Genomic DNA, 13,165 nt, shown 5'->3' on the forward strand with positions numbered 1-13,165 from the left:
TATATAAAGAAATAAACCTTTTATTTTATATCAAAAAATTGTACAAAGAATATTATAAAGTATAATAACCTTTCAAATATTTAATTTTTTATTTTTATAAATAATTTCGATAACAAAGAGTATACAAGCTTCTTGATTATTCGAATTCATTATAAATTGTTGATAAAATATATATTGAAAAAAACAAGTATAAATTGAAATGAAAATAGGCTACTTGATGATATAGGCTACTCAATGATAAACTACATTAACTAGTTAGTTATATCAAGGTTTTATATTAGAAACATTTTATTGACGAAGAGTTTGAATATGGAGAGAAGTTTCCACATACAGATCGAGGTAAACTCCATCATATTATATCAGTACCTCGTACACACTTATGATGGGTAGTGTACCAAGTTATTGATAGCACAACAAAGGCAATCAAACACCGGCCACCTACAAAGTGTTGGTTCCCATCTTTTAATTTCACATTCATATCACGTGAGTATGACTTCCACGATGGCTTCTTTGGGCGAGAGAACCCGGATTTCAAACGCCCCCTATTGCTTCAATGAGCCATTCCCTAAATTCTTTCACCATGAATTTGTCATACTTCGTGCCTTGGTAATAACATGGTGAATTTCAAAGTTTGGATATCTTACTATTTTGAAATTATATTTGCTAATCTGTCTCCGTCTTACAAATACCATATATTGACAAATATCTCGAATCTATTCAGCACTCATGGGTTTCTTTGACTTCTCTGGCCATCTCGTTCTTCTTCTGGCTTTCACATAGAAGTTATTCGGACGGATCAGCTGAAATTCCGGATCATATTCCACTGGCTCATTACCAATCTTTTCAAACTCATATCTATACACCAACATTGAAAGAATGACTCTGACTTCTTGCAATGCGAAATTGAAACCAATGCACATTCGAGGGCCAGCAGCAAATGGCACATAGGAGGCCTTGGGGCGATTTTTAACCTTATCCGTGTTCCAACGATCAGGGTCAAAATCTGCTGGCGAGTCCCAAACCTTCGAATTATTGTGAATGTGATGAACGGCAATGATCATTACGGAGCCTTTCGGAATGCGATAACCACCAGGAATAATTACATCTGCGAGAGCAGTACGACCTGGTTGATAAGATGGATTGTGGAGACGTTGTGTTTCCTTGATGAGGATCCCGAGGAATTCCAGTGAATTTGCAAGGTCCGGTGTCCACTCTGTATCATTCTTGATCTCGTGGTCAACCAGTTCCTGGAGCAAACGTTCTTGATTACCGGGGTACGAAGTAATGCTATATAGGAGCCAACTGAGAAGTGAAGCCGTAGTAACGAATCCAGCTCCAATAGTTACTAGTGCCGCGTTGTTACGGTATTTTTCTGGAAGCTTGTGGCCTTTTTCATCAGTCGCTCTCACTAAGTAGTCAACAATACAAGTTGCCTTCAAAGCAGCATCTTGAATCGGTAGATCCTCCGTTCCACCACCTTTGACATTTTTGATAGCTTCTTCTATCAATTCTTTCACGTGTGCTTGATTATCTCTCAATTGCTTTGGTGCTCCCCATGGCATATGAGAATACCAATCTCCCATTGTCGAAACTTTCTTGTTGAGCTCCAGATTTCTGCCAACAGTCCTTACGAGGTCATGAAGGGGTGCATCGATCGAGTCAAAATGATGCATGTCCATTCCCAAAGCTAGTTTTCCAATCGCAGTAGAGCCTATTTTGAACATATACTGATATACGTTCCAAGCTTCATCCTTATTGTCCAATTCATCGAAGACTTTGAAAGCTTGTTCCGCTGTGTCTTGCATTTGAGGTGTATAATGCCTAACAGCTTTCGGACTGAGCGCCGGTGCTAAAAACTTATGTGCTGCTCTCCATGATTCGGTATCCGTATCGGATAGGAAGATGCCTGCCATAGGATCCTTAATACCATAGAGGGGATGATCGGAATTGATTACTTTCGACCAGTAACCTCCTTCTCCAAAACAGATATCGGCAACCTTAGGATCGTTGGTATAATATGTCGTACGACCCATGTCTGTCGTTTTGAACACTGGCCCATATTGTTCAAACAAACGTTGGTGATTTCCGAGATGGTCAGGATAAACTTCGTAATAACTTCCAGCAATGGGGAGCCCTGTTGGTCCAGGAACATCTCTGACTTGGTTCCCATCAATTAGAATACCGATTGGAGAAGATACATCTACGAAGCTATCAAGATCATCGAGAACTCCATCTTCATCGGTCTGAAACGAGATTCCTGATTATGGGTTAACTACTGCATGGCTAGATCATATAATGCGAACCTACCTGATGGTTCTGCTATGGAAAACTTTTGAGCAACAGTGTATTGCAGGAACTCAAATGTATTTTGAAGATCGACTTCAAGTGCTTGAGATGATCTCGCTGGCTGTCCCAGTAAGAAAAATGATTTTTTTACCATGGTTTTATATATACAAGGAGACAAACAAGAGAAAAATGAAGTCAATGGAGGGGAAGGCGAGTATCAAGCTAGAAAAGAAATATGAGAACTGAATAATTCAATTGCCTGCTTTATGGTATATTGACTTGCTAAAATTTCAGAAAGATGCCAGGTTATGAACTATATATTCTAAGAATTTACCAGGCGGACTTACCGTCTACATGAAATTTTCTGCGGTACTATCGGTAGATGTTTGCCGCGGTTCCTCGGTATATTTCTTCACGAATTCTTACAGGGTCCCCAGATGTGGTGAACAATCAATCAAGAAATTCAAATAGCCTTGAGATAATTGGATGAAAGCCCATACAGCCTCATTTAAAGGGGTTGATAGTCGACTCTGATAAACGGCGGAACTAGTCAGCCGTATATCAGAGCCGACTATTAACCTTAAGGTTAGTCTCCGGAACGGCAAGCGGCAGATATACGGCTAGTCGGTCGGTGGGTCTCAGTGGGCGATTATTCCATACTAGTGAAAAGCCCCTGGGAATTTTCTAATCGTTGATATGGAACCATCTTGCCATGGCTAAAATGTCTTTGATTATGAACTAGAAGATGATTACGATTCTCATCAAATCTTAAAACTCGGGTTGATTGCTGGAAACGTCGCTGTACATTGAGGCCATCTCGTATACGACATGTGCATGACTTGAAGTGACCTCGGAATCAATAATCAGGGGCATCGACGGAGATAATTCATATCTGCATCCTCGGTCTTTCAGAGATTTAGTTCTTCCTTCTTTCTTGTCTCTCCGTAAACTGGAAGTTTTGTTCATTGTCTTTTGAAGAGATACCTGATCGCACTTACCTCAGCCTAGCTACTCGAAACATATCATCATCATCATTATGAGTGAAAGCAAGCAATTTTCCCTCAGTGAGGTTCAGAAACACAACAAAAAGTCGGATCTGTGGCTAGTGATCCATCATAATGGTTCTTTTTTTACCTCCACGTATTATTTATAAAAAGCTGACATTTCTAAAGTTTACGATGTAACAAAATACCTTGAAGATCACCCTGGTGGAGCAGATTCATTGCTCGAAGTTGGAGGGGAAGACTCCACAGTTGCTTTTGAAGATGTTGGACATTCGGCAGATGCGCGAGAAACAATGGAATCATTTCTGATAGGAAGGTTGGAAGGGGCACCCGATGAGGAAGATGAAGATAGAGGATTGCCTATGCCGAAACCAGATCTGACAGCTAAATCAGAAGATCAAGACTTCAGTAGCGAAGCTCCGCTCATGACTGTTGGTAGGGCTGGACTCAAAGTTTTTTCAATTGGATCTGCGTTTTATCTAGGTTATGAAGTTTATTCGAGATCACCAAAGATCGGGTGGCTTCATGCACAACATGGAGGATTCTGGAAAGGTGTACTTATTTCAAGTATCGCTACCCTATCCATGGCGGCAGGAGCGGGACTTTATTTCGAAAAAGCATTATCGGGATCTTTCAAAAATCCATATTTCTACCCGTCACATTACAAACCATCTATCCAGATTGCCAAACCAATCACGAAAGTCAAGGGATATCTACAACCGGATATCTATCAAAAGTTACCTTTGGTCAAGAAGGAGAAACTATCTTCAAATACTCATCATTTGATATTCAAACTTCCGAAAGATGATATGATACTTGGCCTTCCTATTGGACAGCATATTAGTATTCGAACAGAAATCGATGGGAAGCTCGTCAGTAGATCATACACACCCGTTTCTAACAACTCCGATCCCGGGGAACTTCGACTGGTGATAAAGATGTATCCAGATGGACTTCTCACTGGGAAATATCTCCAGCATCTCAAAGTTGGAGACGAAATTGAAGTACGTGGACCAAAAGGTGCGATGAGATATCGAAAGGGAATGGTGAAAAAGATAGGAATGATTGCAGGAGGAACGGGAATTACACCGATGTATCAGGTAATAACATCTCCTCTTCTATACACAACTTAAGCTAACATTGAACAAGTTAATTCGAGCAATATGTGAAGACCCAACAGATGAAACATCTGTTACTCTTCTTTATGGTAACAATAGTGAAGAGGATATTTTGCTCCGCGAACAGTTGGACAAGTTTGCAGAGAAATTCCCCGAGAATCTCAAAGTACATTATGTACTATCCAAACCCTCGATGAATTGGAAACTAGCCAAAGGGTATGTGACCAAGGAGATGGTCAAGGAATGTTTCCCAAAACCAAGCGACGATAGTAAGGCGTTACTATGTGGTCCACCGGGTCTGGTTGACTCGATGAAAACTAGCTTGGTAGAGCTAGGTTGGCAAAAGCCACGAGCTGTCAGTAAATTACCTGACCAGGTCTTCTTATTCTAGCTTCATGTTATTTGTATCATTTTGGAAATAAGGCTGGAGTTTACCATTCTTGTTCTCGTTGGAATCAAAGTTTTAAGTTGACGTGAAGCGTGCTAAATTTTTCGACCACTGCCGAAAACTAAGCACCCGTTCACTTCCGCCGTCCATCCGCACTTCGACCTCCCTTCAAGGTTTAACTTCAAATATAAGGATACTTCCGCTTTGTCCAGAGCATACGTATGATACAGAAAATACGCAAAGACTGCGGCCATCAATTTCAAAATCCTGCATGAAGATGGCTAGCATGTATTGTACCAGATTCAGTTGGCCAGACCTCGAGCTAATTGCGTTTAAATCCGGCCGGAACGGCCCACATTAGTTGTGTGATAGCTTCAGATAGCTTGACCGAGGCCCAGATAAGTCGTTTGATAGAATTGTAATGGATACGTTTAGCTTCACCTTCCATCGCTGGCCCTGACATCATACCGAGGATGGGTGCAATGTTCGGGAGGGACGTGAGGGTGTTTGGGTTGTGGATTTTATGTGACTTGCGGAGGACTTCTCGATAGAGAAATCTTGATACAGACACTGAATGACAGTAAACCTACATTAATCTCATCAAGAATTTTTCCCAAAGTCAATCCAGTTGAATTACCTTCGCATCAAACCCTTCGACATAATCTTTGATTTGACTCAACTACCCCAAGACCCAAAAATGACCTTCACACTCCTCACCACTAAAAACCGTCCCATAACCGTCCTAGGCGGTGGCGTACTCGGCCGTCGCATCGCCTGCATATGAGCATCAGGAGGTTGGTTAGTAATTCGAGTAGTTATAAAAGTTTGGAAATGCTGGGGAAGGTGCGTGGGGAGACGAGAAAGAGGATTTTAAATACACAATATATGATGCCCCCGGATAATAAGATTGTAGAACTTATGACGGGTGGGGAGACGGAGGAGGGAATCTTCCCGTGGTATGTAGAGAGGTGAAGGAGGTGGGTATGCATCCTATTGTTGCGAAGAGGCAGAGCACGGGGTTTGGATTTAATCGCGTTTGGGCGAGTGTAAAGAGAGAGTGTTTGATGATTCTTGCCGACCCCGGAGGAATTAAATAGGGTTTGGGTGGAGATGTTTGGGGGTGGGAAGGGCATGGGCCCTTGTGCTATGATGGATGGAGTGGGGTTGGATACGGTCGCGTTCATTGAGGAACATTGTGTTAAGGAGAGGGGTTTACCTTCGGAATATACGGATGACTTCTTAGAGAAGAGGTATCTGGATAAGGGAAGATTGGGTGCTAAAAGCGGAAAGAGTGGATTGTATCCTCCTGGACAAACAACAAAAATCAAGGGCGAAGAAAAAGATCATCATGAGAATTTGCATGCTCCATCTTTGTAAGTCATTCCTCTCATCACCTACGAAACAGAAGTTAACAAACCTAGAAATATGCTAGACATTGGACTCAATTTCCTGACCGATGCCTTAAACTCCGGCGGAATCGTAGTTGGTTCTGTTGATGGCCGTCAAATTCGAACTCTAGTCTCCGGTCAACATCTCCTAGACGGTCTTGACATTTCTTTCAAAACCGGCCGGATATACTGGACATGCATGGGGATCCCAACATCCAACGACGGCACAGTACAATCCTGCAAACTCGACGGTAGCGACATTCAAACCGTGATTCCATCCGGCGCAATCCACACCCCTAAACAACTGATCATCGATCATGCAGCTTTGAAACTATATTTCTGTGACCGCGAAGGTCTACGAGCCATGCGATGTAACTCCGACGGATCAGAACACGAAACCGTTATCCAAACCGGTGATTGGAACAATCCAGAAGATGCAAAAGATCAACTCAAATGGTTTGTAGGCATCTCCATAAACAACAAAGGAGAATTCTAATGGACGCAAAAGGGATTTTCAAAAGGGGGAAAAGGGAGGATTTTCCGCGCCAATCTCCAGATGCCTAAGGGTCAAAATGCTTCCACTAGGAAAGACATCGAGTTATTATTCCAAGGACTACCTGAGTCCATTGATCTCGAGATAGACGAAGATACACAAACATTATATTGGACGGATCGAGGAGAAGGAAATAGTCTGAACGCGGCAAAACTTGGAGATGATTCATTGAAAGCGCTGAGGGAGGATAGCGAGGAGAGAAATGAATATCAAATCTTGACAAGACAGTTGCATGAGGCGATTGAATTGAAACTGTACACGATTAATAAACATTTTATTTGACGGATTTGGGGGGTGCGGTTTATAGAGTGGGAACGGATGGGAGGGATAAAAAGAGGGTTTATGATGAGGAATGTTCTCTTACGGGTATTACATTGGCACATGTTTGAATGGTCTGCGATCCATTTTAGAAAAGAATCTTTAATGTATCGTGTGCTGTAGAAAAACGGTGGGTATGTTCGTGGTATTGAAAAATAGAATGGAAAGGAGTACTACCCCGTAAATCTCGGCTATGAGGTAACCTTGTGATCCCGCTTTATCCGTAACTACCTAGTGCTTCATAGACTCAATTTTAGAGATTGCTTCTCCGTGCTGGTGCTTAATTTTGGTTAAAATCTGGGGATGTGCCGAGATAGGATGTGATCTTCTCCTCTGTGTGATCGTTGTACGACATCCAAGCTTATGATCCGAACTACCCTGGCTAGCACGGAAAGCTGCCGATCCGTGATATAGTACATGCAGTGCATTACTGGGACAAATAGATGTTGTGCAAAAGAGATTATTAGAATAATTTCATTATCCACTAATCAAGGGAATAATGCCCATGCCGATTACTTTGCCCAAAAACCATATCACCGTATACCTTACAATTATGCTCCCATAAAGGTCCGAATCCTTGCTCCTAACCCAGCCAATCCTATGAATACGCGCGAAATTTCGTTTCAAATAAGTACACAAAAAGGAAAGATTAGCCCAATCACTAAGCCTTGACTGTGATATTATGAACAGCACCACCCGTCAAACTCAAAGTAACGTATCCATCGTCCCCATTCAACTGCGCATCGAAAGCTTTAGGTCCATTATTCCATGCAACCTCCCCATCAACATCAATTTCGAGCGCAGTATCGCGTTTAGCAGCTGCACCAATTTGAACCGGTAGACTCACTGACCCAGATGTACCAACAGGAGCAGCTATACTCAACACAAACCGTCCACTGGTCTTAATACTCCAATCCACAGTGATTGGACCCTTCGGAGTAGGAATTTGACCCTTAGCCCACTTGAGATCACCCGGATATGGTTTTATACTCCACGTCGAAAATCCAGGTCCGGTAGGAATAACACCCAAAACGTAATTACTCATTGCAGGCACAATACCCGTGCTCCAGCCATGAGCCATACTGGTGAATCCTTGTTCGTATGCACTTCCATTCGGTCCAATACCCTCCCACATGGTAACTTTGGGATCGTTGTTGGCCATCCAGCCATATAATCTTCTGATTTCATCAAAGGCGCTTGCTACGAGATTGGTCTTAAATCGTGCAGAAATTTCGAAGAAAGATATAAATGCATAGACACGCTGTGAGAAGTCTGCTTGCAGAACGTCGTTGTCGTAGAATGAGTTGCCGTAAAAGCGCTTATTGGCGGTATTGAGGTAATTGAGAATAGAATTTGAGCGGGAGGAATTGGTAACTCCTGCGAGGATAGATATGGAATTTCCATCCTGAGCATGGGTGTTGCAAAATTCTCCGCTGGCACAGGGAGGTCCTTGTCCGTCGAAGAATGCTCCGACTGAGTTGTCGAAGTTATTCGAATTGAGTGCATTAGATACAACTTTAGCGCGAGCGAGCCAGCGAGAGGCATCGAAAGATTGACCTTGGGTTTTGGCAATCACAGCAGCGTTCTCGAGGGCAAGAACATAAAGGGCGCTGTAGTATGTGACTGGACCATAGCGAGGAAGGAATGCATAATCGCCATAACTTCCTGAGATACCAACTCCTTTCCAGATGAGACTTGTACCGTTATCTGTGACAGATGGGTAGAATACGTCCAGTACTTTGACGATGTTGGGGTAGTATTTTGTAATGTAATCGCTGTCGCCAGTGTACATCAATAAATCATAGCTGCTGACAACCCACCACAATGGATAATCGAGGAGGTGAAGTTCATAGCTGGCACTATTAAAAAGTAAGCATACACGCGTGAACAATAGTTGAGATAATCCTTTACATCGATGCGGGAGGAATCCATCCATCAGCACGTTGATGATCTCCTAAATCAGCTAGAATATTACGAGATGCTTCGGGTGCATCATGCGATAAGAATAAAGTCTTTCCAGCAACAGCAACATCACCGACATATGGATCTCTATCTCTCTTTGCTCCGTCCAAAAGAACTAATTTACCATCGAGAGTTGGACTGAAGGCACCTCGAGGGTCGCTAGAATTTTGTCGGAAAATGTCGGTTGCGATGTCATTAGTGTAAACACCATCATACCACCATTGATTGAAATCCTCATCAGAACTTTCGAACCAACCAGTGAAAGTATTGGGGGTACCATGAACACCTGAAAACTTCAAGCTCAAGTAATCGATGGAAACTTTTCCATATGGGGCTGTATATGGTGCATCTGCGGCTAATGCATCGAGATAGATCTTGACGTATCGAAAACCATGAAGGCCGTCAGCACACACTTGTGTACCATATTGACACCCGTACACTTCGGTCCAGGTGTAAGGCTCGCTATCAACAGCAATCTGAATAGTCTGCAGTTAGAAACAAGTAGTGGGCGTCGAGAAGCACAGTGAATATCGTACCTGGTCAGATCCCGGAGTGATCGTTTCGCCCTAAGTTGCTGTCAATGCAAGCTGTATTTTGAGAAGATTTGGAGTATACTAACACTATTTGAACGCGAAAAGTCACTGATATTTGAAAGATATGTCAACGTTTCGGAGAAAGCAAGTCGAACACCGGGGGGAGTTGTTGAAGCACCAGCAAAGTTGATGCTCAAGTATCCCACAGTGTTTTGTCCAAAGTCAACAATAATAGAAGGAATATCACTCGATCCATTAGCTCTAGTCAAGGTGGTAACCCCACCACCTTGTCGAAGCAGAGCATTACGATTGTTGACATCTCCGGAGGTATTAACAATGCTTTGAGGTGCGATGATATTGGAGGAAGGAGCTCTGATATATTTTTGCCAGCTTGGAACAGCACTGGCGTCCTGTCTGGAGGAAAATTGGTTCTGTATGGGATATTTGAAGTCTTTTGGTGCAGAAGAGTTCACTAAGCTTGCAAAGACGAACATTAAAAGATACAAAGGTGCTAGACGCGAGCCTCCGAAGAGTGAAGGGCGGTAGAACATGGCGTCAACGAAAAAGAATGGATAGAAGTAGAATTTTGGTGTCTACTTAAAAGGAAATGTTGAGGAATGGTCGTAACTGTAGCTTTAGGCCCAGACTTATACTTTTATATGGGAACACGGCCCCCTGATGATATCATTTCTCTTTCTTGATCTCGTCCATGATACTCAATAACCCGATATACCGAATTCTAACATTGTGATATTAAACCGTTGCTTGTAGGTTCCTCCGCATATTGGCGTCTGGGGTAAGCGGGCATATTTGAGTGAATAGGGGGCACTAACAACGACTTAATATGAACCCATGTAGATAATTATGGCGACAAACCCCCATGATCAGCAGGCACCGATGCTAAGCTTAGCGGATATTAATGCCAAACTTAACCCTAACGTTAAATATTCCTGAAGGAATGACCATCACCAAGGATAAAAAAGGCAGCACCGGATCGGATCATTTGTGAGACAGTCAAGATCGAAACAAGGCGCGCGTCTAAATATTTTCACGTAATGTCTTCATGAAATGCGCGTGAGGCGCCTCGCGTGCCTGATAAATTCGCCGAGGTCCTGAAACTACCTGCCTGTTGCTCAAATACATCCTTTAAAGGAGCAGATTGGTCAATAATTTCTCCCCATAATTCTTTTCAATACTACAACCACATCGGAGATGAGTCTGATGTAGAGTTCGGGCTTTACTCTCGCGAGTGTAGTGAATCGCCTTTTTGAGTCAGTGTTTGCAAAGTTACGCCAGGATGAACGTCGGCTAAACGGGTACGTACCGAGGTCAGCCGTTCAACGTTAAACGTTAAACGGTCTCACGGTCAAAAGATATGCAGCTTCACAGTCATGGTAAATGGATTTCGACCTTAATAATTTCTTGTGTGTGGGTGACAACAAAAATGATCCAGTCATATGAGATAGAGTACAGAAGTTTGGTCGCACTTGCAGATGCATCAAATTCGAACAAATTTCCTTTAATTTTTGCTATTCCAAGGTTGAACATTTGCTCGTTTTTGAGCTGCAAAAATAAGATTATCTGAATGCTGTGGTTTGGCATAGATTCAGCCCGAGGAATGGCCCAAGTGAAAGACGGCAAGAGTTGAAATATCCCATGCAAGGATAACGGAGGAAATTAAAGAAGATTGCATGCGCAGCTTGACACCGGCTTTCTTTGTTTGATCCGAGGTTTTAGCCAGAGGGAAAATGTAGCAAGCAATTTTTGTTTCCTAGTCCTGTGTCTTGGTGGGTTTTCAAGGGGTGGATAGTATTGATTTAGGGAATGAAGTTGAGCATAAACCGCAGAGGGCTCCAAGTGTACGAGTGTTCGCAAATGTACGACAGGAAGACGTATTGTTGATGATAATTTACAATATGAATCTCAAATTTTATATGTATGGGTCTGTAACAGACTTCCAACACTCATTCGAAGTCTATCAAGCCTCGCCTCTCACTCCAATACGAACGTTGGCCATCAATGCTTGCCCTGGTTCATTATCACCAATTGGATTCACGACTCCACCGCATGTCACTACATAGATGCAGTCACTATCATTTTCCCCGCTTCCGAAGGCTAGAGCAGTTGGCCCTGCCGTCTCCTTCTTATCTAGTCCACCTAAAATCTTAAGCCTCTCCCCCTTTGGTGATTCAGTCGCAATTTGGACAAACTTCAAACTTGTACGTGCCGGATTTGTAGCTATATAAGCACACCCTTCACAATCGAAGGCAGAGTCATCCCCGATCATCTGATTGACTACAACTTCCAGACTACCACTCTTGTAATCCCCAGTTTCATCTATTTGCATTTTCACGAGCGTTCCACAATCAGTCACCGTTCCGAAAATCTGACCTCTAAAGTACTCCAGGCCATTGAGTACAGGCCATGATGGCCAAGTTGTGACCTTGCCTAATCTTTCGTCCTCAATCCAGGTCTAGACTTCTCTTGTTTGTAAATCGAACGCAATTTTTTTGCAACGCTGTGATTCAGCCCCAGAGTCGACGTCTGAGGAATGATCGTGGCACCATCGAGCTACCCTACTCCTGGTATATTCGCGAGCTTTTCTAACACGGTTGTAGCTGCTCCACGAGATGGATCGAAGCCTCGGAAGTCCAAAGAGCATACAGCTCAAGTATCAACTTTCCCATGCACGCCAGAGAATGTATAAAATAAATGCCCGAATCTTGGATGCTCTACAATCGCTTCTGCGTGATTCTTTGAGCCATAAATGCCAGTTTCTTCATCGTCCTCTGGAGGTGCTTCTGAAGTAGTATCGAAATCATGTATCAGCTGAATAGTAGATTCGGGATCTTTATCTCTGGGGTCAACATAGAATATCTGGCTGACAATCATATTCGTGACGAGTAGTGTCCCATTTGATCGTACGGCGATATTCTCAAGGAAATAGCCAAGAGGGAAACAAGCAACGACTTCATGAGGTAGTAAGTTGGAAACTCCTTCTAATTGTTCTCTTATGACTTTGAGAATAATGAGATTAGGTAGGGCTATATATGGTGAATAAGAAAAACGAAACATGACAAAAATAGAATCTTCATATTATTAACCTACCTGATAGTAGAAAGTAGAGTTGAAGTCTGTCATCTGATGGTACCGGCCTGGAAATAATGCATTCTTTCCACTTTAGGGATGTATGTGTTAGAGGGCAGCAGATAACCATTGATCAAGACTAATTATGTACGAGAACTAATGCCAAACAAGAATGTCCTCAAAATGGGGAGGATGGAAGGGCCAAGGCACCGCCATCATTTGCCTAGGAGCATGTGCGCCTAAAACTCCCGGAACATGCTGTGTCCAGACACAACATTCGAGAGTAGGTCTCGAAAAAGTTTGAGCACGCCGATGGGTTCTGAAAATTTCTTTCGTGTGAGAAACCGAACTTTCATGACCCAAGACGTGATTGAAGGGGCTGGTAGTGGGAGCTGAAAGACCCCGCATTTAGTGTGGAATCTGGTCTCACATAATGATGACCTCCGTGATATTCTTCAGCCCTATCAATGAAGGAATAGATTGACTTTCTGAGTTTAAAAAAAAGGCGTGCCTACCATGCCGCTGTTT

The 13,165-nt window shown here is 42.8% G+C and overlaps 6 protein-coding genes across 6 annotated transcripts; 2 read left to right on the forward strand and 4 right to left on the reverse strand.

Moving 5' to 3' along the window:
• Positions 1 to 713: 713 nt before the first annotated feature.
• EAF01_010179 (uncharacterized protein) lies at positions 714 to 2,440 on the reverse strand (the record flags this gene model as incomplete). Its single annotated transcript, XM_038918436.1, has 2 exons — positions 714 to 2,257; positions 2,308 to 2,440. 2 exons carry the CDS (start codon positions 2,438 to 2,440, stop codon positions 714 to 716), a joined length of 1,677 nt encoding a protein of 558 aa, XP_038766406.1.
• An 882-nt stretch (positions 2,441 to 3,322) lies between these two features.
• On the forward strand, positions 3,323 to 4,799 carry EAF01_010180 (uncharacterized protein; the record flags this gene model as incomplete). Its single annotated transcript, XM_038918437.1, has 3 exons — positions 3,323 to 3,407; positions 3,459 to 4,390; positions 4,440 to 4,799. 3 exons carry the CDS (start codon positions 3,323 to 3,325, stop codon positions 4,797 to 4,799), a joined length of 1,377 nt encoding a protein of 458 aa, XP_038766407.1.
• Positions 4,800 to 5,681: 882 nt separating this feature from the next.
• On the forward strand, positions 5,682 to 7,126 carry EAF01_010181 (uncharacterized protein; the record flags this gene model as incomplete). The annotated part of the gene is made up of 5 exons (XM_038918438.1): positions 5,682 to 5,752; positions 5,894 to 6,169; positions 6,218 to 6,644; positions 6,693 to 6,991; positions 7,045 to 7,126. The coding sequence occupies 5 exons, from the start codon at positions 5,682 to 5,684 to the stop codon at positions 7,124 to 7,126; spliced, it is 1,155 nt and encodes a 384-aa protein (XP_038766408.1).
• Positions 7,127 to 7,716: 590 nt separating this feature from the next.
• On the reverse strand, positions 7,717 to 10,101 carry EAF01_010182 (uncharacterized protein; the record flags this gene model as incomplete). Its single annotated transcript, XM_038918439.1, has 4 exons — positions 7,717 to 8,914; positions 8,967 to 9,493; positions 9,554 to 9,583; positions 9,637 to 10,101. 4 exons carry the CDS (start codon positions 10,099 to 10,101, stop codon positions 7,717 to 7,719), a joined length of 2,220 nt encoding a protein of 739 aa, XP_038766409.1.
• A 1,427-nt stretch (positions 10,102 to 11,528) lies between these two features.
• Positions 11,529 to 11,897, reverse strand: EAF01_010183 (uncharacterized protein; the record flags this gene model as incomplete). The annotated part of the gene is made up of 1 exon (XM_038918440.1): positions 11,529 to 11,897. One exon carries the CDS (start codon positions 11,895 to 11,897, stop codon positions 11,529 to 11,531), a length of 369 nt encoding a protein of 122 aa, XP_038766410.1.
• A 320-nt stretch (positions 11,898 to 12,217) lies between these two features.
• Positions 12,218 to 12,789, reverse strand: EAF01_010184 (uncharacterized protein; the record flags this gene model as incomplete). The annotated part of the gene is made up of 2 exons (XM_038918441.1): positions 12,659 to 12,789; positions 12,218 to 12,594 (listed from the first exon to the last, which is right to left on the reverse strand). Exons 1-2 carry the CDS (start codon positions 12,765 to 12,767, stop codon positions 12,218 to 12,220), a joined length of 486 nt encoding a protein of 161 aa, XP_038766411.1. The 5' UTR covers positions 12,768 to 12,789.
• Positions 12,790 to 13,165: the final 376 nt, after the last annotated feature.

This window comes from Botrytis porri (assembly GCF_014898465.1).
Source record: "Botrytis porri strain MUCL 3234 chromosome Unknown BPOR_015, whole genome shotgun sequence".
NCBI classification, from domain to species: domain Eukaryota; kingdom Fungi; phylum Ascomycota; class Leotiomycetes; order Helotiales; family Sclerotiniaceae; genus Botrytis; species Botrytis porri.